The 23,273-nt window shown below is 47.4% G+C and overlaps 1 protein-coding gene across 5 annotated transcripts in view; it reads right to left on the minus strand.

Annotated features, from left to right (window-relative positions):
• Positions 1-23,273, minus strand: part of B4GALNT1 (beta-1,4-N-acetyl-galactosaminyltransferase 1) — a 159,824-nt gene that overhangs the window by 96,016 nt on the left and 40,535 nt on the right. Inside the window, exon 1 of one of the 5 annotated variants that reach the window (XM_053289378.1) lies at positions 13,891-13,991. The exons of 3 other annotated variants lie outside the window; for them this stretch is intronic. Coding sequence is in view for 1 of the 2 variants with exons in the window: in XM_053289370.1 (XP_053145345.1) it covers positions 13,665-13,690 (26 nt within the window). In the remaining variant the exon portion in view is untranslated. Of the gene's footprint in view, positions 1-13,664; positions 13,706-13,890; positions 13,992-23,273 lie in introns of those variants that run through there. One more of the 5 variants, XM_053289370.1, reaches the window with a different exon arrangement.

The raw sequence follows: 23,273 nt of genomic DNA on the forward strand, positions 1-23,273 counted from the left end.
CTCCGTAAACATCAGTTCCTAATAGTTTTCTATTTATTTATCAGCATGATTACTGCACTCGGCATTTTGCAGCTGTTTGGCAGGGTTATATTTACACTCTACATTTTTGATCATTTATGTTAGCTTGGTTCTGTGGTTTGTTATGTGCCTAGGAGAGGTGCTTAATATTCAGAAAGGAGCATTCCTAATGCAGTCATGATGGGCACGAGAAGATATGGCACTGGAACTATATAAGTCAGGTGAGGGGAAGTGGAGAATACATATAAAGCCTGTCTTTTCCGGTTCTCTTCCCAACCAAGGGGTCCAAAATAGTCAAAGCAGCTTGCTGTTATGCATTGCAGTGCTTTTGAACAACCACAATGCACCACAAAACAACTGCCATTCATGTCCTGGAGCATATTACCAAGGCCCAGGTAAATGAGCTGGGAGGGGCTGATCATTCTCAGCAGTGCCACTTGAGTTCTTGTTGCAGCACCCAAAAGTCTGAAGGTCAGGGAGGGTTGTTGTGATTTATGAGGGATTCAATCTCCCTCTCCTGTCCAGTTGGGACCTGGATATGAGTACTTGTACCTGGTACTGGGCTCCATGCACAGATTAAGGACTCTGTTCATTTAACAGCCATATTACTGCCCAGATGTTTCTCTGTCTGAGCTGAGGGTGGTAAGTCTTGTACCTGCTGTAGAGAAGTTCCAGGATGCTTATCTTTTCAGACTAGAACATCCATGCCGTGGCTGCTTTGACAGGAGTGGCTCAGGCTTCATGGCCACCATAAAACCCATTCCCAGATCCTGAGTAAGAAACCTGAACTCTCACATCATTCAGCCCCTAGAGTGCCAGGGCAAGTCTCCCTGCTTGGGGTACCATGTGACCCCTTTACCTGCCGGAGCAGTGTCTTCCTAACTAGGGATGTACGGTTCGGTTCGGATCCGAACCGGTTTGGATTCGGAGGTTCAAATCCGGACCGAATCGGGCCCTTTCGGTCCGGATCCGGGCCGGATCCGGGCCGGTTTGAATCCGAACCGGTTCAGAAAATCCGGTTCGGATGTCCCATAGGCTTCTATTGACTTGCATTTCAAGTTTAAAGTGTGTCCTCCATTTTGTGGCTCCTTCCTGCAACTTTTGCTCCTGGCATCCATTTTGTGAGGCTATTTTTCAGGCATTGCATTGGCTGTGCTATTGATCCTTTGATTGGCCAGAATGAGTCTTGCCCTCTGGTAGGCTGCTTGGCTGTTGCACTGTTGAGAGCTGGCACCCTGTTGGCCGGGGGGGGGAGCGCAAAGGTGGGGGCTCCCAAAGGAGGGAATTTCAAACCTATATAAACCCAAGCCTCTTGCCTAGAAACTTCTCTTTGGCTGCAGTTGTGGGATCATCATCTGAGACCCTTGCTTTTGCTGCTGGTGTCTGTGTGAGTCCCTGCCTGTGTCCTATAGTGTGTGTCTTTGTGTCTCTCTCTCTCTCTCTCTGTTGTTGTGCCACCTTCTTTTGTCCATCTGCCCTGTGTCTGTCTGTCTCTTCTCTTTACTTACTTTATTTTTTTCTTAACTTTCCCCAACTTTTCCTGTTGTACTTGTTTTTCTTCTGTTCTCTCCTCCTTTCCCCACCCTCCCTTTACCCCTTTTCTCTCTCTCATTCCTCCTTCTTTTGGCTTCCCCTCCCCCACCCCCACCCATCTGCATTGCTTTCATTTATTGCTGTTTAGCAATAGCAATAGCACTTACATTTATATACCGCTCTATAGCCGGAGCTCTCTAAGTGGTTTACAATGATTTTAGCATATTGCCCCAAACATTCTGGGTACTCATTTTACCGACCTCGGAAGGATGGAAGGCTGAGTCAACCTTGAGCCCCTGGTCAGGATTGAACTTGTAACCTTCTGGTTACAGGGCGGCAGTTTTACCACTGCGCCACCAGTAGTAGTAGTGCTGCGACTGGCCAGACGTTTACAATGCCCACGCCCACCTAAAAAGAAACCCAATGCTTGCTGACCAGCACAGGCCCTTATCTCCACCTGTCAGCATTTGGGGACCTGGCGTGGGCACGGCACACACACACCCAAAGTAGCACAGCCCTAATAGTACTAGACTCAGCGGCAGCGGGGGGTATATGTTCTAATGCAGTGTAAATATATAAATATTAGTATGTAAATAAACATGTAAATATTTTTTTCTTTAAAATCCCATGTTACAATCAACCCTCAAAATTATGCAAAAGAAAAAAAAATGGTAACAAAGGGATAACAAAATGAATGCTGAATGAATTGATTTTATTGAAAATGTTACCAAAAATCATGTGTGGGGGGCTTGGTTTACATGGAAAAAAGAATTTAATTTTTTCCCCCAATGAAACGAATGAATTATCATCTTGTTTTCTTGATTGTGGTCACTGTTGATGTTGGCTGATGGCGAAAAAACAGAAACCATCAGAATAGCAACGAACTGGCTGCCAACACAACATATTGATTGATAACTATGCAGGGGAGGGAATTGGGTCTGTGTGTGTGTGTGTGTGTGTGTGTGTGTGTGTGTGTGGTGCAGGCTCTGTCTCTTTCTGTTGTGTGTCTGTCTGTCTGTGTGAATGGATGCCTAGCACTGTCTGTGTGTGGATGCTTGCTGTGTAGCTTGTGCTGTCTTTTGTCTGTGCTGTGTGTGTAGTCTGTAGTGTCTACATGTTTTTTTCCTTCCCCCCCCTCCAAGACTCCCTCCCCCCCATGCCTCCCTCCATCCCTCCCCCCATCCTCCCTCCTTCCTCTTCATCACCCTCCATCCTCCCTTCCACGCCCACCTCACCTGCCCCCACCCCGGTCTGGCAAGATGATGAGAATCTGGTCTCTCCCACCGAAGCACACATGTGATCACGTGTGTGCATAATATGTGGCTGACCAATTCTGAGCCGGACCATGCTCCCCCTTCAATCCCCTCTGCTACATCCCTCTCCCCCTCCAACTCACCCTCCCTTTCCTCCCCCCTTCCCCCCCTCCCTCCCCCCCTCCTAGCTAGCAGCACACACATACACACACACACACACACACAACACCTGGTGGCAAACACCAGCACACATGCACTCACACTGGTGCCACCACCTGCCTTGGGCCTCTCTGTGTCCTTGAGCAAATATGTGGTGGACCAGAGAACCATTTCTTTCAAGTAAGGTAAAAGGCATGCACTCACTGCACACACACGAAGAAGAGGTGAAGACAAGAGACAACTACTAGAACCAGCAGCAGCAGGTGAGTGTTGTGTTGTGTTGCTTGCCATTGCCCATGCTCAATGCTCAGTCAGTCTGCTGAAACTAAACTAAATATCATCCTCACACACAGCTCAGCTCAGCTGCACTCACTGCACTCACTAGACACTACAGCTGGTGGTAGAAGATGTCCTGGATTTTAACTTTCAAATCTGTGCTAGGATTGCCTCGCCTCCTCCTGCCTGTAATTGTGCCCTCTCCCCTTGCAGTTGCGTCGTGACGGGTTGGTGTGCGTGCACCATCTACTTAGCTCTCCTCTTGTTGGCTTGGCTTGCTAGGCACTGGCTGGCAGCAGCTGTTGGCTGTGTGCTATGCTCAGGCTGTGGTGCGTGTGACTGGCAATGTTGGCGTAGCAACACTGGTTGTGGGGGTAGTAGTAGTAGTAGTAGTAGCAGTAGTAGTAGTAGTAGTTGTTGCTGCTGCTGGCTAGGCTGGCCTGTGCTGACTCTGCGCGCTTGGTCTGGTTTGGATCGGTCCCTCTGGCCTGCCTGGATGCAGATGTAGGGTGTGTGTGCATCATCCATGGGGAGGAGGAGCAGCAGAGCAGGTTGGCTGGCTTCTGTCTGTCAGGCCTCAGTGGCAGGCACTGAGTGAGGCGGTGGCTTGTTTGGGCATCACATCATCCATCATGCAGAGCAGCAGGTCTGCTGCTCTGCTCCACCTCCTGCTTCTTCTCTGTGTGCTGTGCTGTGCTTAGTGTGCTGCTCCACTGCTGGCAGGCAGCAGCAGCAGTGGCCTTTTTGTTAGATCAGAGAGTTGGTGTTGTCTCTCTGAGTGTCATCTTAGTTGCTTGGGTAGGTGGTAGGTAGGTATTAAGGTGTTAAGTGTTAGGGCGCCCAGAGAGAGGGGCAAAAAAGTTGGGGTGGCAATTGATGGGTGCCCCTAGCATTGTTGGTGGATGTCTTGAAAAGAAAAAAAAAATTCCCATTGGCTAGAATGGGGATTTTGGGCAGCCCCGGACCCACCTCTGTGGGGTGGCAGCACCTCCAAAGTGGGTCCGGGGCCATGGCAAAAATGGCCTCAGTCCCTCCCGGCAATCCCCGGATAGATAGGAGTGATGGGTTTTTTTTATTAGGATTTCCTAAGGCATTAAATAACTGTCTCTCTCAGAGCTATGCTGGCTTTACCTTTCACCCACTGACACACATTCTATTCTTTCCAATTAGATAGTTATTTAGTTAGTTAGGTGCACGTGAGGGCCACTTTGGTGAAAAAAATCTCCAGTATGAGAGCCATTTACTGTCTCCATGCAGTTCTGTGCTTTCCCCAGCGCTGGAGAGCAGGGAAAAGGCCTATAAAAATAATGGAGCCCTGTAAAGCTCCAGCACCACAAGTGTCCTCACCACCACCCTAGCACTTTCGCCATCCTTGGGGTGTGTGGAGGCCCTGGACTTTGAAGGGCTGGGGGCCCACTTTAAAATTTAATCTCTGGGCCCACTCCAACCTTGCTACACCACTGCTTTAGGAAAGGCACCTAGATGTCCATGCTGCCCATGTGAAGACCATTTCCCTAAAGTTAAGGATAACAAATTATATCCACTGTCTAGCCAACACTAGGGGGTGGACAGTCCTACTGCATAAGGCTAGTACATACATTTCTTAGTCAGACAGCTATACATTAGTTGGAAGCATGCTCTAGGGGTGTGTGTGTGTGTGCCTCAGAGAAAAATTCATGTGTTATCATATGATGGGACACTGAAATGTTGTCCATATAACAGTGAATTGGTTTGCTATGAAACGAAAGAAACAGAGCATGTACATTTAAGTTCCTAAATGTAGTCTGGCATTTTCTTCTCTCAGATGAAAGATCTCTAGTTTGGGTCAATACATAAAAGGCAGAGTTGTAAGTCCATAAATTCCCCCTAAAACCAGATTCTCTATCAGATTGGTTGAGAATGTGGGCAAGTGACAGACTAGTGAAGGACTGTAGTCCTGGGATGGGGCGGAGAGTGGGGGATGTCACACCTAGGTTCTGTACATTGTCTCATGTATAGCTGTTTCCATAGCAGAAAGAATTGCAACCTACTCTGATGGTTGCCTCATCTAGATTGAGTCAGTAAAACCACTCTGTTTTCAGAACCTTCCTCTGTGTCAATATCTAATTTAGCTTCTTCTTCACTGGCAGTGTGCATGTATTGGCATGCCACAGGAGTGGGCCTCAGACCATTGGTGACTGGTGAACCATGGGGCAGGGGTAGTGGTGAGAAAGGGAGTGGAGCACTTTAAAAACAGCCGACTTGCCACTGCCAAGACAGGCCTGGCACCCAACTCAGCATCCTGTACACTCAGCCAGGCCTGTGCTCTACTGCATGTTCCGTCCCCACTGCTCAGCTGACCAATGGGCAAGTGCGGCAACCATTTGCTAGGTCAGCATGACGAGATTTCCCAGGTAAATCTTGAAAAGTTGAATTCAGACAGCGATTCCTGTGTTCAGGTAACTGGTGTGTAAATTATTGGAATAACTGGGCAGACAGTCTAGCAAAAAACCCAGCACAAGCACATTTACTTATTTATCATAGTTATGTACCGCTTGATATGTGTATCTCTAGGCAGTATACATAATTTAAAATTCAACAGACATAAAAACAGAACAAAAACCATTAAAAACAGTTTTACAGAACAAAAACAATCTAAAACTAATTTTGACTGAGAAACAGGTGCACCTTGAAGGTCTTTTAAAAAGTTTTCTAAATTGGGTTTTCTCTCACAAATTACTCAGTTCTGTTATTCAGGCTGGAACACTGGTCTTAACTAGAGCTGCTGCTTGTAAAGATAAAGCTAGGCCTCTAAGTCTTGGACCACCTTAAGTGGCGCAGCAGGGAAATGCTTGACTAACAAGCAGAAGGTTGCTGGTTTGAATCCCCGCTGGTATGTTTCCCAAACTATGGGAAACACCTGTATCAGGCAGCAGCGATATAGGAAGATGCTGAAAGGCATCATCTCATACCACGTGGGAGAAGGCAATGGTAAACCCTTCCTCTGTATTCTACCAAACAAAACCACAGGGCTCTGTGGGCGCCAGGAGTCAAAATCGACTTGACGGCACACTTTACCTTTTACCAGTCTTGGACTTGGCAACTCTTCAGGAAGAAGATAATGCAACAACTATTGCAGGCAGGTACAGACTTAAAGCAACAGTACCAGATTTAAAAGACTGACAATGTAGCATTGGCAATAAACTCCAAGGTTAATTTTTTGAATCTGCTAGATCTGCTTGGGTCCCAACACCAGTGGCAGGGCACCATCAGTCTCTCTGCAATGCCTTAATGGGCAACAGACTAGGGGTGTGCACGGAACCATGGAGCTGCGGTCTGGCACTGGGGTGGGGGGTTCCAATAAGGACGGGAGGGGCTTTACTTACCCCTCCCAACAATGGCGCCATATTTTCTGGAGCAATCGGGCGGCGGGATACCTCCCTGCTGCCTGCTTCATTCCCCGCTTGGCTCCTTAAGTATTCAGAATCGGGCGGCAGGATACCTTCTTAGAAGCCATTTGCAGCCAAGACGGCAAAGGGGTGGCAGGGAGTTATCCTGCCGCCCCTTTGCAATGGGGAACTGGCAAGAAGGGGGCGGCAGGGGTCTTGAAGGGGGCGGCCGCCAACCGAGCGGGGTTTTGAAGGGGGCGGCAGGGAGGTATCCTGCTGCCCGATTCTGAATACTTAAGGAGCCAAGCGGGGAATGAAGCGGGCGGCAGGGAGGTATCCTGCCGCCCAATTGCTCCAGAAAATACGGCGCTGTTGTTGGGAGGGGTAAGTAAAGCCCCCCCGTCCATATTGGAACCCCCCACCCCATCTTCCCGAACCGAACCACCCCGTGTCTGGACTGGTCTGGAGACCTTTAGAATGGCCTCCGGACCGGTCCGTGCACATCCCTACAACAGACCACTGAGCACATTTTCTGGTCTGATCTGTGACCAGACGATATAAGTAATAACTAGCTTATCCTGCACAGAACACCTGTGTGCTAGTACTTGATTGTTCCCCTCACCACCACCCCCAATAGACCCCTCACCTCAGAGATCTCTCCAACCCCACCTGAGCTGCGCTCCTGCTCCTCCATCCCATTGCTTCCATCCCCCTCTCCCCTCTTGGTTGTTCCTCCATCCCGTTGCTCCACCCCCTTCACCCCACTTGGCTGTGGTTGCGGCGCTGCCGGCGCCGATTGGCCAAGCCTCAGCCCCCTAACCCAAAAGACCTCCCCACCCTACCCCAAGCCCTGCTCCTACTCCTCCCCACAGGAGTAGCAGCAGCAGCAGCGGTTGACTGGGCTCGCTGCCACAACCATGGCCACTCATTCCCCTCAGGTTGCTGACAGGCCCAGGCCCGTCCCTCGCCTGCCTCCTTCCCTCCACCAATGGCCTCAGTGGCCCTGAGCAGCAGCAGCAGAGGCAGTTAACCGGGCCCTTCCTTGCTGCTGCTGCTGCTCATTCCCCTCTGGCCGGGCCCATCCCTCGCCTCTCTTTCTTTCCCTCCCTTCTTTTTCTTTCTTTCTCTCTCTCCCACCCTCTCTCTTTCTTCCTAGTTAACAGATCTTGTTCATCTTTTTTCCTCAACTAATTTGCACAGTGCTGGCCTCCTTCTCCTGAAGGGGCTCTTTCCTCCCTCATGACCCCTCTCTTCACAGACCTCTGCCCCCCTGCCCACTATTATTTTTATATATATGTGTGTGTATCTATATCTATATCTATATCCCCTTCTTCTCTCCTCTACAATCAAGCACATCTTCCTTCCAATTGGTAGCATCACAGGCTCCTCCTCCCTATCTGCATATGGAATCCCCACTGCCCAATCAACACAGTGCTTCTGCTCTGTTGCCTCTGATTGGTAAAGCACTGTGTGGGCGAAGCTTGCAACTTATGTCCTTATCCTTTTATATCTATAGTAGATAGATAGACAGTAGATAGACAGTTATAGTAGATAGACAGTTTTGCTGTGCTGCTTCATGATACAATAGTGTTGTAAGCTAAAGCTGAATGTTATTGCTTGCATGTAGTTATTAAACAGACAGTGCAGGCATGGGCTGGCAAGTGTGAGAGATTTTTTGTTTCTTTTCCCTTTGAGATTCCACTTGTGCTGTACAATGTGTCTCCCATGTTCCTGTGTCTTTGGTTTTATTTTGCTAGTCACAGTTGTGGGCTTTTAGTGCTAATACTGCTGATCCAGTTTCAATGACAAGCAAGATTTTCAACATGAAAACCAACTACATTATTTCAAACCCTCATGAGATCCTTATCCAGGAGCACCTATTAGCCCATAAATTCCCCAAAGGCCTCTTTGGACCCTAGGGACACTACAACTTCCAGTCAGTCGACAATATCCCCTTCTTGGGCAAGGTGTTTGAACAGGAGGTAGGCATGCAACTTCAGATTCTCTGGGGCAACACTAATTATTAAACTGGCATAAGATAATAAACGGAGTTCAAATCCCCACTCAGCCATGAAACTAGCTGGGTGACTCTGGGCCAGTCACTCTCTCTCAGTCTAACCTACTTCACAGGGTTGTTGTGAGGATAAACCTAAGTATGTAGTGCACCGCTCTGGGCTCCTTGGAGGAACAGCGGGATATAAAATGTAATAAAATAAAATAAAATAGTGCAACTATGGTAAAGATGAGGAATTGCTTCAGCGTTCTATTATTATAAGCCCTGGACATTCTATTGGTCATAAAATTGAAACCATTTATCCAGTCTGCCTGAACATTTGCAAACATCTAGGTGAAAAGTGACACCATCCTTCCAAATCGGATGCCAATCTTGTTGAGGGGTGTGAGCAAAGAGAGACATTAAAGACCTCATACAGTAGAGTATGCTCTGGTGGTAAAGAAGTTTAGCCCAAGAGATTATCTGGAGACAGTAGAGACAAACAAATAAAGATTTACTAAGAAACTAAAACATCACTTATTGAGAGAGAGCCATTGAACAACATACCCAAACAGGCACTAGCTTTCAACAACAGCTGAACAATTCTGACTCTTAACTGACTGAGAGAGACCTATTAACATAACCCCTCATGCCTCTAGTGGCCAGAAGAGGTTACTGTGGTGCCAAGAATTTAGAATTCTCTTTAGAATTCTCACAGATAAAATGGCTAAGGGTCCCTGTTACATTTCTCTTTTCCATAGTGCCCAATCCAATTCCATAGTGCCCAATCAAAAAACAAACAAATAAACAAAACCACACCTGGGAATTCAATAATCCAAAAATCTTTGGTCTAAGATGAGAGTTAAGATGCTTTACATTTTCACGCATGCTCTAAGAAGCATGGGAATTGCAGCATCACCAGCTGCAATTATCTTTGGCTGGGGATTATGGGAGTTGTAGTCAACAACATCTGGGAATCACTGTTACAGAGTACACTGGTGCCCATCTTAACTTCTCTGCCATAAAATCTGTAAAGGCTTTGTAGAGTGCCTTGTAGAGCTGTGCAGCTCTGTATCTATCCATCCATCCATCCACTCATCGATCTATCATATTTTTATACCACCTGATATGTAAATCTCTAGGCGGTGTACAAATCCCAACATTAAAATGACAGGTTAAAAATGCATAGAACATGATAAAAACAGTATAAAACAAATTATTAAAATTACTAAAATTCTAATCAAAAGCTTGCGAGAACAGGAAAGTCTTCAGGGTCTTCCTGAAAACAAACAGAGAAGGAGATGCTCTTATTTCAGCAGGGATTGGTGGCAACCGTAACCTGACCTCTCCAGAAGATCGTAAAAGGTGGGAGGGTTAATGACAAAGGAGGCGCTCTCAAATAACCTGGTCCCCAGCTGTTAAGGGCTTTATAGGTAACTAGTGTTTTCAGGCCCGTTAAATAACGGGTGCTAGTAAGTGCTCCGGGCCCACCCCCACTCTGTCTTGCTCTCCCCCCCTCCCCCCTGCCCAGAAGACTTTCCCCCCTTTTATTCGCTCCCTGAGGCGGGCCCCGGCTTTCCCCGCGGCAGGGTCGGTTCCGCCGCAGGGAGTGGTTGCGCCGCAGGGAGCTTCGCCGCCGCCTCGGCCATACTTCCGCGGCAGCGGCCCTGTCCGTCCTGCCACGGCCCCCCGCCCCCGCTTGCCGAGGCCGCGGCTTCGCCGCCGCCTCGGCTGCACTTCTGCACTTCCATGGCAGCGGCCGCTGCCGTCGGGGCCAGTCGCCCCGCCACCCGCCTCACCCGCACTCCCACCGCCAGTTGGTCCGCCATGGCCCCCTCTGGCCGTGGTCGCGGCTCCACCGCCGCTGCCTCGCCCGCACTCTCCTCCCAGCGTGGGCGGCGGCCACTTCTCCTTCTCCCGGCCATGTCCGCCGGGTGCTAGCGTTCGTGGCCACCTTGCTCTGTTCTGGGCATGCGCTTCGCACGAACGCACGCTTGGTGTCCGTCCACGGACGGACACCAAGCGTTTTATTAGAGAGGATAACCAGCAGTTTGCATTTCACCCAGAAACATATTGGCAGCCAGTGCAGTTCTTTCAAAACCGGTGTTATATGGTCCCTTCGTGTTGTCCCAGAGACCAACCTGGCTGCCGCATTCTGTACCAATTGTTGTTTCCAGACTACATACAAAGGCAGCCCCACATAGAGCGCATTACAGTAGTCAAGAGTGGAGGTTACCACATATGTATCAGTGTTCCTCTAATTTCCACTATCAGTGAGTGGAAAGAGTTCTATTCTGGGCGGCAGTATCAATTCAGTGTGCGCACATCACACCAACACACACAGATACAGAAACTGAAAGAATGCCCCCCCAATTCTGCGACAGGGGAGCTGCTGCATCCCCCCATCTTCCTCCCCTCCATCAGGGCTGTCCTTAGGGGGGGGTGCAGGGCTGGGGGCAAATCAGCATTGTGGGGGTCCCTTAACATTTCAAATAAATTTAAAAAATAATATTTATGATGATTTTATGTAAAACCAAATCACAAACATACAGAGTTTAACACACCAGAGATACACCTAGGTAAATTTACCAAACTCCCTCCGATACACTCCTTCCCATCCCATCCCATCCCATCCCACTCTTTTCCTTCCCACCCCACACACCTCCCTCTACACACACCCTTCCCTTCTCAGTCTACACACACCCACACAGTGTCTTTCCCTTTCTCCTCCTCAGTACTCCCGTGACCTCCACTTCTGTCTGTCTCCTTTAAAGTTTTAAACACAACGCAGAAACAATTTGCGCACACACAATCATCTACCGTATTGCCCACTGGATTTAGATTTGAATTTGCCAAAGCAACATACAAAAAAATGAACATAACAGTTCTGGAAATTCCACTGTTTAATATGCCCATTCTTTCACTTTGGAAGAGCAAAGCTTACTGCAGACAGTCCCAAACATATCTGATCTCCCTCCCTCCCTTCCATTCTCCGTCCTCCAACAACTCACACCAGTGACTCACTCCTAAGCTTTTTGCTCCTGCCAGGTTTGGGGTGCAGTGCACACAAAAAACTAACTACATTTTGCTGCAGAGAGCGCAGAGATGATAAGGCGCAACTTAAACTTTGCCGCACACAGAACTATGGGTGGGACACAATCAGGAAGTAATTAACAGCCTGCTCTCTGCGGGAGGATCGCAAAGTTGAAACACTTATCAGGCATTATCAGGCAAATCGCTGCTGCTTCCATCCTGAGTGGAAAGCTGAAAATAATCTGCAGGGATCAGAAAGCATTTCTGGCTCTCTAAGAAAATGTAAAAAGCAGCACTAAAAACGGAAGAAAATGATCAGCTAAAAAGCACTGAAATGGTCAGCCAGAGGGCGGGGGAGGACAGAGAGCCCTGGCTTTCCATCCTCTTCTTCTTGCCTCCTCGCGTCCTCCTGTTAAATATTAAACAGTTCTCTTGTTAAATATTATCATTATATTAAGCCTTTCTGCTAAAAAAAGAAGAAGTAACCTATCACCTAGCATAGTCTGGTGTAAAAAATAGTGCATTCATCTAATTTGAGTGGCAGGATTGTGTATGCAAAATTTGGCATCTGAAAGTAGTCAAGAAGTATGCTTTCATTTTGCACAAACTCTCTGTATATGATGATTCCCACACTCCAGAAAACATTCTCCCTTACAGCTAAGTTAGCTCAGACCCCTTCCAGAATATGAGAAGAGGAGATCTATGATAGGCATTAGTACAATACTAACAGAGCAAGCAAGATGCTCCCAGGATAGCGGCTTGAAAACAGCTCCGGAAACACAGAACCTGTTTCAGGAGCAATGAATTCAGTCCTCTTATGCCACAAGCAAACAATTAGCAACAGCAAAGAAAAAGCGCAACGAGGAGAAACGCTGTAAAATATCTCATCTCAAGTCTTGTTCAAAGCCTTCAAACAGGCTTAAGGCCTCAGTGTTACACAGTATTCTTAAGGCCTCTGCCCAGCTCCACAAAGGTCACAGTCAGAACAACTTGCAGAAAAACAAAAAAGCATATATCTGCTATTCAAAAAATCCTGTTTGCACAAGCTGTGAAACACATCTCAGTTGCCCTGCTGCTCATACAGGTCAGCAAGGCAGCTGGGAGATGCAAACTGGAGGCCAGCCACCAGCTCCAAATAAATAGCAGAGGGAAAAAAGGGAAAGTTGCCTTCATCCGCACAACATCTGGCAGAGCTTTGCAACTGCTAATTCAATTGCATGCAAAAAATACCCATCGCTTAGCCTTGGGGTTGAGCTGCCAAAAATCTCAGGCAACACATAGTTCAGGCCTTGACATATTTACTTTGGATCTAGGAGCCAGCCAAAAAGTTTAGGAGCTAGACAATGGACACTTGATAAAATTACTGTCGCTTAGTAACCAACATTGTGGAGGGGGAAGAGTAAAAGGACTTCTCTGTCTCCTTTACAAGAGAAGCATACTTGGATAAACAGAAACAGGGCTGCCTGGGACAAATACATTTTTTATTAAATTACTCTAACTCTTAATATCCTAGTCTAGGAGCCACGGCTCCCTCATACCAGGGATTTTTCAAGCCATGATTGCATTTATTTATACAGAGAGAGAGCGGGGTGGGGGAATGAACAAAAAGAAGACTAACAAAGTTAAAGGAAACCAAAATTAAGTTGAATATTTTGGTTTATGCCTTCATCAGTGAGAGATGGATTTTTTAAAAAGTTCTTCTAGTAAGAACTAATTTGTCTACTTTCCTTTCACTATCCCTACATCTAGACCAGGGCTGCTCAACTTTGGCCCTCCTGCAGATGCTGGCCTACAACTCCCATAATCCCTGGCTATTGGCCACTGTGGCTGGGGATTGTGGGAGATGTAGTCCAAAAACAGCTGGGGGACCTAAGTTGAGCAGGCCTGATCTAGACTAAATTTGGTCTAAATCGGTTAGGCAGTTCACAAGTTAACCCACTTGCGCCTCAAACATTCATGCATTTGCCATCTTGAATTGGGGTGGATGACATCATCACAAACAATGCATTTGAGGTGTCCCTACAACTGTACCAAATTTGGTCCAAATCAGTTCCCATGTCGTAAATCCAGCGCCGCCTGGCCAAGAGCCGCCTCCGTGGCCTGTCCCGCCAGCGGGCCCACCATGCCAAGTGCCACCTCCGCGGCCTGCCGTGCCCGCTGCCGCCGCTTACCAGTCTTTGCAGCCGGCCGCAGGTCAACCACCTCTCCCCCCACCCCCACATTCTGCCCCAGTATCAGGGGCCACTGGCTGCCTCACCGCCTCGGCCCTCGGCTGGGCCTGCCACCGCTTCACCACAGCCAGGCCTGGCACGCAACCACCACCCATCGCCAGGCCAGGCCCGCCAGCGGCCCTGGCTCGCCTCGCAGCCAGCCAATTCTCCTCCTCCTAGGTGTGCCAGCCAATCAGGCGCCTCCGCAACCCAGCCAATCAGCTGGGCTGCCGGGGCGCATTTTCCCTGGCACACCCAGGAGAAATATATATAGGACTTCCGGTTTTGGTTGCTGAAGGGAGGGCAGCGTCCTTCCAAGCTCCTTTGAGCCTTGTTTTTAATTCTTTTCTTTTCTTGTTTTAATCTTCCGAGGCTTTCTTTTTTATCTCCTCTGCCCTTCGTTCCTTTTTACTGCTAATATTGAACCTGTCAGCAAGGCATTTCAAGGTCGGAACTTGGAGTAGGAGATACAAGTCCGAAGCTCCCGTCTGCTTTCTATGTTTGCTGACTCAGTCAGACTTTAGCTGGTTACAATGGGAAGAAAGCGGTCAAGAAACAGCCCATGTAATTCGACCACGGAGCCCAACAAACGTGCAAAGCAAGTTTCAAAGCAAGCAAGCAAGCAAGCAGGCAAGCTTCAATTCGTCATTACTTGCCAACTGCAGATACGGTTAGTTCTTTGGACTCGGGCTCTCTATCTTCTAACTTGGTGGTGCAGGGTCACACGCAAATCTCAGGTACACCAGAGCAAGATCTTATACAGCTTAGGCATACCACGGAGAGAAATGGAGCCTCCCAGAAGCTGTTATGCTTAGGGAATGACCTATTAACTTCAACAGAGCAGCCCACTCCCAATGCTAAAGGGAGGGAATGGAGATCTCTTCAAGCAACTTCCCATACCTCCCTGAACTCTAACAGCAATGAGGGGTTGGGTACACAATCAGCCCCCAAAATCAAGATACCCAAAAAGCCTCAGCCTCAGCCGCCTTCAGAACTATCATCTTGTCGGCTGGTAGCGGAAACGCTCAAATCTGTGTTTGATAGACTCTCATCGCTAGAGAGGGAAGTGGACATTGTTATGACTCTTCTGCATGATCTGTCTAAAGGCCAGACTAAGAGGGAGAGGTCTGATAATGATATCAGTGGGGAAAAGAAGCACGGCTGTGGCTGTGGCATTTATCAGTCCTACCACAATTCCCATGTGATTCCAGGAGGCAGAAGCTTAGTTAATAGAATATTACAACCACACCGTATTTCCCTTGTAGTATACCTGAACAGGGTAAACTACAACAAGTGGTATAATTTCTATGCTATTAGACTCTCACTAAGTCAGCTCCTGAATTGCAGCCTGAGAGATGTAGACCTCAAACGATTTGAGAGGCTACCATCTAACCATTTCCAAAGTAGGTTCATGCTGGATTTCTATTCTTCCCGGATCCCGAACAGGATTTTCCAAAGAAAATCCTGGATTGAAGGCTTTGAGATATTCCCTAATCGCTGTTTTGCCAACACTATCCTGGAGCCTCTAATTTTAAAATCTCCCAGGAAAATACCAGAGCAGCCGGGTGAACAAGGGCACCGTAAACGTGCCGAGACTGAACCCAATGTGTCTGAATTACTTTCGCCCGTGGAATCTCACTCAGTTAACTCCCTCTTCATGCAGTTTACAGAGGGATTCAATGTTACAATCGACGAGTTGAACCCTTCGGTAATTAGCATCTCTTCAATGATAGAAGAGCCGACAGATGCAAGTAACCAGCCTATTTGGAGACAGTCCAAGGAGCCGACGGATAACAAGGCAGACTTTCTTTCCTCCTCACCAGTTATGACTAGTGATCATATGCCTTCCTCACAGGGCCAGAAGGGGGCTGACTTGCAACATGAGCTGGAATTAATCAAGACAGACCTTCCACTTTTGGTACACCTTGCAGAGGTATTTAACCAGCCAGACACTCCCCCTAAGAAAGATCGGTGGTTTAATTTGTTGGCTGACCCCCACTTTGCAGTTGCTATGCCACTTCTGAAGTCAGGCGAAAATTGTCTTAAAACTCCAGATTTTTCATCTAAAAGCATCACCTCTGGAACCCAAGCTGCTATGATGAACCTGAACACTCTTACTGCTCCATTACAAACTCTTGCTTCTCACACAGATCCCAGTCCAACGGTTCAGAAGGAAATGCAAGAGAATTCCTCCCTGGAAACAGGTCAAGAAATATTGGCTCAGGAAACTCTCAGGGGTAGAGAGGCTCCATTCAACCATTGAAGGGAGGCAGATCAGCATGGGCTTGCTCTAACGTCCTGGAATGTGGGGGGATGGGAAGCTAGATCCAAGGACCCCTCATGTTTGAGCCTTTTGGACATATTTGACATCATATTGATGCAAGAAACCTGGGCACTCTCTGATCTGGTACTTAACGGATTTTATGTATTTTCCCTACAGGCCGTTAAGAGTAAGAAAAAGGGCAGACCCAGTGGGGGCCTCGGGACTTTTATTTCAACTAAGTTATGGGCATCATCAAAATAGGTCTCTTCTCTGGATAACATAGCACTGACTGTGGAAGTTGTTCATAATCAGACTGCAATGCTGATAGTCAGCGTATATCTCCCCCCGAAATGCAGGGCCCAGGAAATTAAGGAAATCTGGGGGAAGCTGGAAGGGTACATCGTTGCCCTTACAGAGGAATTTCCTAATGCAAGTATAATTCTGGGAGGCGACTTTAATGCAAGAATGGGCCCCAGTGATGAATTACTTTATGCTCGATATAAGAGAAGTCCCCCTGTTTGGGAAGAGTACGTGCTTCCGTACATGCGCCTCTCTAAGGACAGCACCTCAAATTTGGGTGGATATTGTTTGGCCCAAATGACCTATGGCTTAGACTTATTTGTTTTAAATGGCTCAGTGGACAATGACCACCCGGCAGAGCTGACATTTTGGGCAGGGAGGAGAGCGAGTGCCATTGACTATTTTATTATTTCAAGGTGCCTGGCCCAGTACTCCCCAAGTCTGGAGGTGGTCCCACAAGTGGAAAGTGACCACCACCCAGTTACTCTGCTGTTGCAAAACCCGTTGGGCCCTAAACAGTACGAGTCAGTGCCTTCTATGAAGACAGAGGATAACTGCTGTCACGTCAGATGGTCCCCGAGTTTGGCTGATAAAATCTCCACTCTTCTCCAATCGCATCATCTACAGAAGCTGAGCCAAGATATGCTTGATTTCTCAGACTCGGTTCAACTCTTACAAGTCTACAACTCCATTACCTTGGAATTGCAAAAACATCTTATTTCTAAACAGCGTGAACCCTCTAAAGGACAGTGGAGACCTTCCAAACCATGGTTTGACCAAGACTGTGTGGAGAGTAGACATCTTCTTTTGGGCAGATTCCAAGTTTACAAGGTAGATCCCACTTCAATTTCAGCCCAAGAACTAATGATACAGAAAAAGCAATATAAACAGCTGATTAGACAGAAAAAGCAAGCCTATATGAAATCCTCTTAGGATTTGTTATTGTATTCAATCCAATCAAGACAACAGTCCCTTTTCTGGAGAACAGTGGCAGGGATTCCGCTCAGAAGACATCTGATGCCCGATCCTCACATCCATCCGGAGCTTTGGGAGAGGCACTTCCGAAAGTTGTACTGGGAGGAAGGCGCTTTGCCAGGGCCCTTTACATTCAATGAGGAGCCATTACCTGACTGGCCGCCCGTTACCACAGCAGAAGTTGCTGACCTAATTCGCCAACTGAAACCTGGCAAGGCCCCCGGCGCTGACCTGGTTCCACCGGAATTGGTTTTGTCCAATGTGGACTGGTGGGTGCCGGTGCTCGCATCATTGTTTACTGCCATTGATAGCTCAGGGTTCATACCGAAAGATTGGGGCCTGTCCATCATTGTACCTATCTATAAGAAGGGGTGCAGAAGTGAGCCAGGCAATTATAGGCCGATCAGCCTTCTGAGTACAGTTAGCAAACTTTACGCTAAACACCTCTATGGGAAACTGAGGGATTGGATGGACCAGGATAACATTCTTGCAGAAGAGCAAGCAGGGTTCAGAGAAGGGAGGTCTACTGTCGACCATTGTTTTGTTCTGCACCATTTAGCACAGAAATATGCCCAGTCCCTGCATGTTGCCTTTGTAGATCTTAGGTTCGCCTTTGACTCAATCCCACGGGATAGGCTCTGGGATAAACTGAGAGCTTCCTCCATTGATCGGCGACTCTTAGCTCTAATCAGAGCCTTACACGTATCACCAACCATGAGGGTTAGGTGCAATCCACAGGGAGGATTAACCAGAGCTATTCCAATTGGAAAAGGGGTCTGTCAAGGATGTGTGCTGGCGCCCTTGCTGTTTAACCTTTTTGTTAATGATATGGTGACCCATCTAGATAGCTGCGATTTCCATCCTCCCAAGCTAGCTGGAAGAAGTATCTCAGTGTTGCTGTATGCGGACGATGCGGCCATTCTGGCCAGAACCCCAGTTGGTCTAAGGAGGGCCTTGGGGGCATTGGCTGTTTATTGTAAGAGAGAACGGCTGAGTATTAACTACCAGAAAACAAAGGTGCTCTCCTTTGCTAGGAGACCCAAGAGACGGGTATGGAAAATCGATGGACAAAGGATAGAGCAGGTCCAAAATTTTGTATACTTGGGGGTAGCTGTTCACTCATCGGGATCAAGACGAGCCCATGCCTCTCATGTGGCCCAGGCTGCCCAAAATAGCACCCGAGCTATTTTGCGGTTCTATAGAACCAGGGGAGGGTTTTTTTATCCCAGCAGCCTTAAAACTTTTTCAAGCGAAATCATTGACACAGTTAATTGTATGGTGCCCAATTGGGTCCTTACCCAGATCTGTCCCCCTTAGAAGTGGTGCAGTCTAAGTTCTTAAGAGCAATATTTCAGACACCTAAGTGCACCTCTAATGCGAGGCTCAGATTGGAGGCGGGCCTCATCAAAGTTGAGGCCAGATGTTGGCAAATGGTGCTGTTTTACTGGCTGAGAGTTTTTCCTCGGACACAGAGCTGAGCTGCTTAGTATTAGAAGATTCTTATCAGTCACCATGGAAGTGCGCTCTGAACCAAAAGATGACCACTTTGGGCCTCGATCAGTCAGCCCTGCTTACGCAAAGTTTGGAGACAGCTAGGAAGTTCATCAAACAGAGAATTGAGGATATTGAGAGACAAACAGATATAGCAAGGGTACCTGACTTTCAGAGCCAGGAATCCAGTCAGCAGAGGCGTAACTAGGGAAAACGGCGCCCGGGGCAAGCACTGAAATTGCGCCCCCCACTCCCATGCCGCCCCTTAGCTAAGCAGGGTCCACCCTGGTTTGAATTTGAATGGGAGTCTAGAAGTGTGAGCACTGGAAGATATTCCCCTCAGGAGATGGAGCCACTCTAGGAAGAGCAACTAGGTCCCAAGTTCCCTCCATGGCAGCATCTCCAAGATAGGGTTGCAAGAGACTCCTGCCTGCAATCTTGGAGAAGCTGCTGCCAGACTGGGTAGACAATACTGAGCTAGATAGACAATGGTCTGACTCAGTATATGGCAGCTTCCTATGTTCCTAAATACTACTGCAGCACACACACAAGACACCTGTCCCATCCTGACACTCAGCCAACTTCCATAATCAAGATCCTACACACACACACACACACACACACACACAGACACCCCACAACTGCCTACTCCTAGATTTACAAGGAATACAAGCCACACCTAATGGCACAGCAGGGAAGTAACTTGCCTAGGGAGCAAAAGGTTGCGGGTTCGAATGGAAACACCTATATCGGGCAGCAGTGATATATGAAGATTCTGAAAGGCAACATTTCATACTACGTGGAAGGAGGCAATGGTAAACCGCTCCTGTATTTTACCAAAGAAAACCACAGGGTTCTGTGGGTGCCAGGAGTCAAAACCAACTTGATAGCACAACAAGCCACACCAGGGCTACCAACTTTCCAATAAGCCTCTGTAGCTGTGTGTTTGATAGTTGCTTGGCAGGCAGAAATTTGCAGCTGAAACGTTTCACAGCTCATCCATAATGTTTATCCCTCAACTTACGCAGGCTGAGATGCTATTAAAAGCCACAGATGCAGAAGCAAGGCTGAAAAACTGGCAACCCCCAGTGACGAACAGAAGAACAGCCCTGCGGGATCAGGCCAGGGGCGTATCTAGGGAAAATAGCACCTAGGGCAAGCACTGAAATTGCACCCCCTGTCCAAACATCTGACACCCATCTTTCAGATAACTTCACCATAATATCAGCTCGAAAATACAAGTCAAGCTTGTTAATCTTTTAATTAATAAATTATGGCACTACTACATGAACATTATAATTGCACCTTCCTTGCCCCTGAGGCTGAAGGTGGCCTAAAGCCCTCAGACTAGTAGCCATTGATAGAGTTGACTACTGTAAGGCTGCAATTCTATGCTCCTTGACTTGGAAGCAAGTTCCCTGAACCCAGTGGCACTTACTAAGAAGTAGATAGGCACAGGATTGGGTTGCTCGTGAATTTGTGATTTTTCTCTTTGTTTGTTTCAGCTTAGTAGAATGCTGAATCCTACATGTTTGGATGCAGCATTTAAGAAGTGTCCATTGCAGCTTTAGGGGCAAACTAGGTCTAGGCAAAATGAAGCAGCTTTTGAGTTATTTAAATTTAGGGTGGTGAGATGACTAAACATGTTCTTAGTTCTCTCCCTCTGAAATAAATGCTTCTTAAAATTGCTTAACTTTGTCTGGAAGAAGAAATCAATAAGAAATCCAGATGCTATAATCTTACAATCCTTCTAAACATATTATCTGAATGTAAGTCCATCTGTAGAGAATTGGATTTATTACAAGTAAATTATTCACAACTGGTGTATAGGAGTTCATCAATGCTGAACTTAAACATAAACAGTAATATATGTATAAACTTCACAAGGGTTTCTCTCCCTCTCCCCGTTCATGTTTCATTCCAGAAGCCTCTTAATTAATGGCAGTATTTTGAAGAGGGTGGGTGGAGGGAAACCACATATCCCCTAAACAGGACATTTCTTGAAAGGCTGAAATATTCTAATAATGCACAATGCTTTTAATGTGCTCAGAGTAGCTCTTAAGCTTGCTAAATCCATGTTATTTCCTGTTTCAAACTATAAAATCAGACAAATAATTAAACTTTGTGAAGGATCAACTCTCTCTCTTTTTAAGCTCCGCTCTCTCTTGCTCTCTCTCTCTCTCTCTCTCTCTCTCTCACACACACACAGCACCTTATACTTCCCAATCAACGCTTTAAACTCCATTCCATTCATTATCTTCCTGCAGCCATGGTTGAGAAAACAAACAACACACCGAGAACTAAGCGAGATAAGAGCTTCAGGTCTTTACAGTTTCATTGTAAGAGCTGCTGTGTCTTCTTAAGACAAGTAGTGGCTGGGTGAAAGAGAGGAGGGGGAGGGGAGTCAACTATTCCCTTAAAAGGGCGTGGGGAGCAGAGGTAATCGGCTGCACACATACATGCAGGGTTATAGCTAGGAGAAGAGTGAAAGCAAATAAAAAGATTTAGGAACAAGTTTCAGTTAGTGCCTCCAGGAGAGAAGTAAAAAAGAATGGTCAAATGCTTAAAGTTGGTGGGGGAATTATTAGGATAGATAAATCACAGTGTGAGAGAGAGGAAGGCTCCTTCGAGAAGGGACGAGCGCGCGCCCCAACCACCAGCTGTTCCCTCAGCACCCTTTGCTTTACATTTGTTTGGAAGCCCCTAGCTGGGGAAGGCAGCGCTGGAAGCACAATTCAGCCATGCTGCCTGAGGGGAAGGAAGGCTCCTTCCAGTCAGAACGAGAAGTCCCTCTGAGCGGTGGCCACGTCAACCTTCGGCTCCAACAGTTTCCTCAAAGATCTTTCAAGCTAGTCTGGGCGGGTGGGAGTCTAGGCTGCTGCGCTTCCGCCGCCTCTCATCCCACACTCCCAAATTTACTGTTGAAGAACTATACAACCACCTCCCCCCCAGTAAATTTTAAAGTTTTTTTTTTTAAACACCACTACTCAACAACACACACCTCAACTCCAGCCACTGGTGACCCACCATCCCGCGAGGGAAGACACCCCACCTCCCAAGAACACCCAAAGCAGTCACCTCACATGCTTTATTGCAGAGACAATGAAGTTGTGCAGCCCGACTCCCAAGCAGAGAGAGAGAATGAAACCAGCCGACTCAGCAGACATTCTCTAGAGTGAGCTGAGCTCACGCTGTGCAAGCGTGAGGGGGCGGGGGGAGTGCTAGCTCTCTCCCGGCTAAGCCAATAATATGCAGCAGCAGGGTGAGGCAGCGCAGCAGAGGAACGGGAGGCACCCGAGCCAAAACGCGGTGGCGCGGTGGTGCCAAAAACTAAAATTGGGGGGTGGGGGGGCGCTGGGGGCGGGGCGATCAGTGGCATTGTGCGCCCCCACCTCAAGTGGCGCCTGGGGCACGTGCCCCCCCTGCCCCCCCTGTCGTTACGCCTCTGCCAGTCAGATATAGTTTGGCTCCAGCATCCTACCTCACTGTCTTGGAGGTGCCCCCTCTTAGAAGAGTTTTTACCCTGGCAAGATGCAATGCCCTGCCTTCAGCCCTCTTAGAGGGCCGATACAGAGGGATTCCCTACGGGGAGAGGCTCTGCCCATGTGGTGAGGGTCAAGTGGAAACAGTCACCCATGTTCTATTGGAATGTTTGTTCTAGAGAGACCTGCGCCGGGATCTCATTTACCCTTTGATAGCTAAATGCCCAGGTCTCGATCCTCCTCAGATGACTGACAGGCTGTTGGAAGGAAGCAATTCCTGCGCTACCAGACAGACAGCTAAATTTTGCAGTGCAGCTCTTCGTGTGCGGAAGAAAATAATGGGAAAATAGCCGATGGATCTAAGGCCAGAGCAACTTGTATCCATAATCTGGCCAGCTGGAGGTGAGCACGCAGGTACTGGTACCACCTGTATTTCAGCTGTAAATTTAATGACAATATCTTCCAGAGTCTAACCCCACTCAGATTTAGGAGTCAAGAAGGCAACTGGTTGAGTTTTGATTTTATGTAATAGCCTCATAAGTAGGAAATACTGCTGCCTCTTTTATCTCCAATTATTGTAGTAGTATTTTCAGTATCCTGTTTTATGCTGAGGAGGACTTTTTAAATTTATTTATTTATTTTAAAATTTATACTGTTATTGTTTGCAATAGAAGTTTGATTGTCCTCTCTTTTACATTTGTTTTAACCTCATGCTGGTCGCCGACCGAAATAAAAAGATTGATTGATTGATATAGATTAAGATACAATCCTAGAAGTTGTGGGGAGATTAATAAAGTCGAGATAAAACAAAGTTAAGTATCTTTAAAAGTAGGGCATCTAAAAGTATAAAGCAGTTAAAATAACATATAATAGCTAAAATGTGAAGTAGAGCAACAAATTAAAATTAGACAAGTAAAAT

The sequence above is a fragment of the Hemicordylus capensis genome, chromosome 2, assembly GCF_027244095.1.
Source record: "Hemicordylus capensis ecotype Gifberg chromosome 2, rHemCap1.1.pri, whole genome shotgun sequence".
NCBI classification, from domain to species: domain Eukaryota; kingdom Metazoa; phylum Chordata; class Lepidosauria; order Squamata; family Cordylidae; genus Hemicordylus; species Hemicordylus capensis.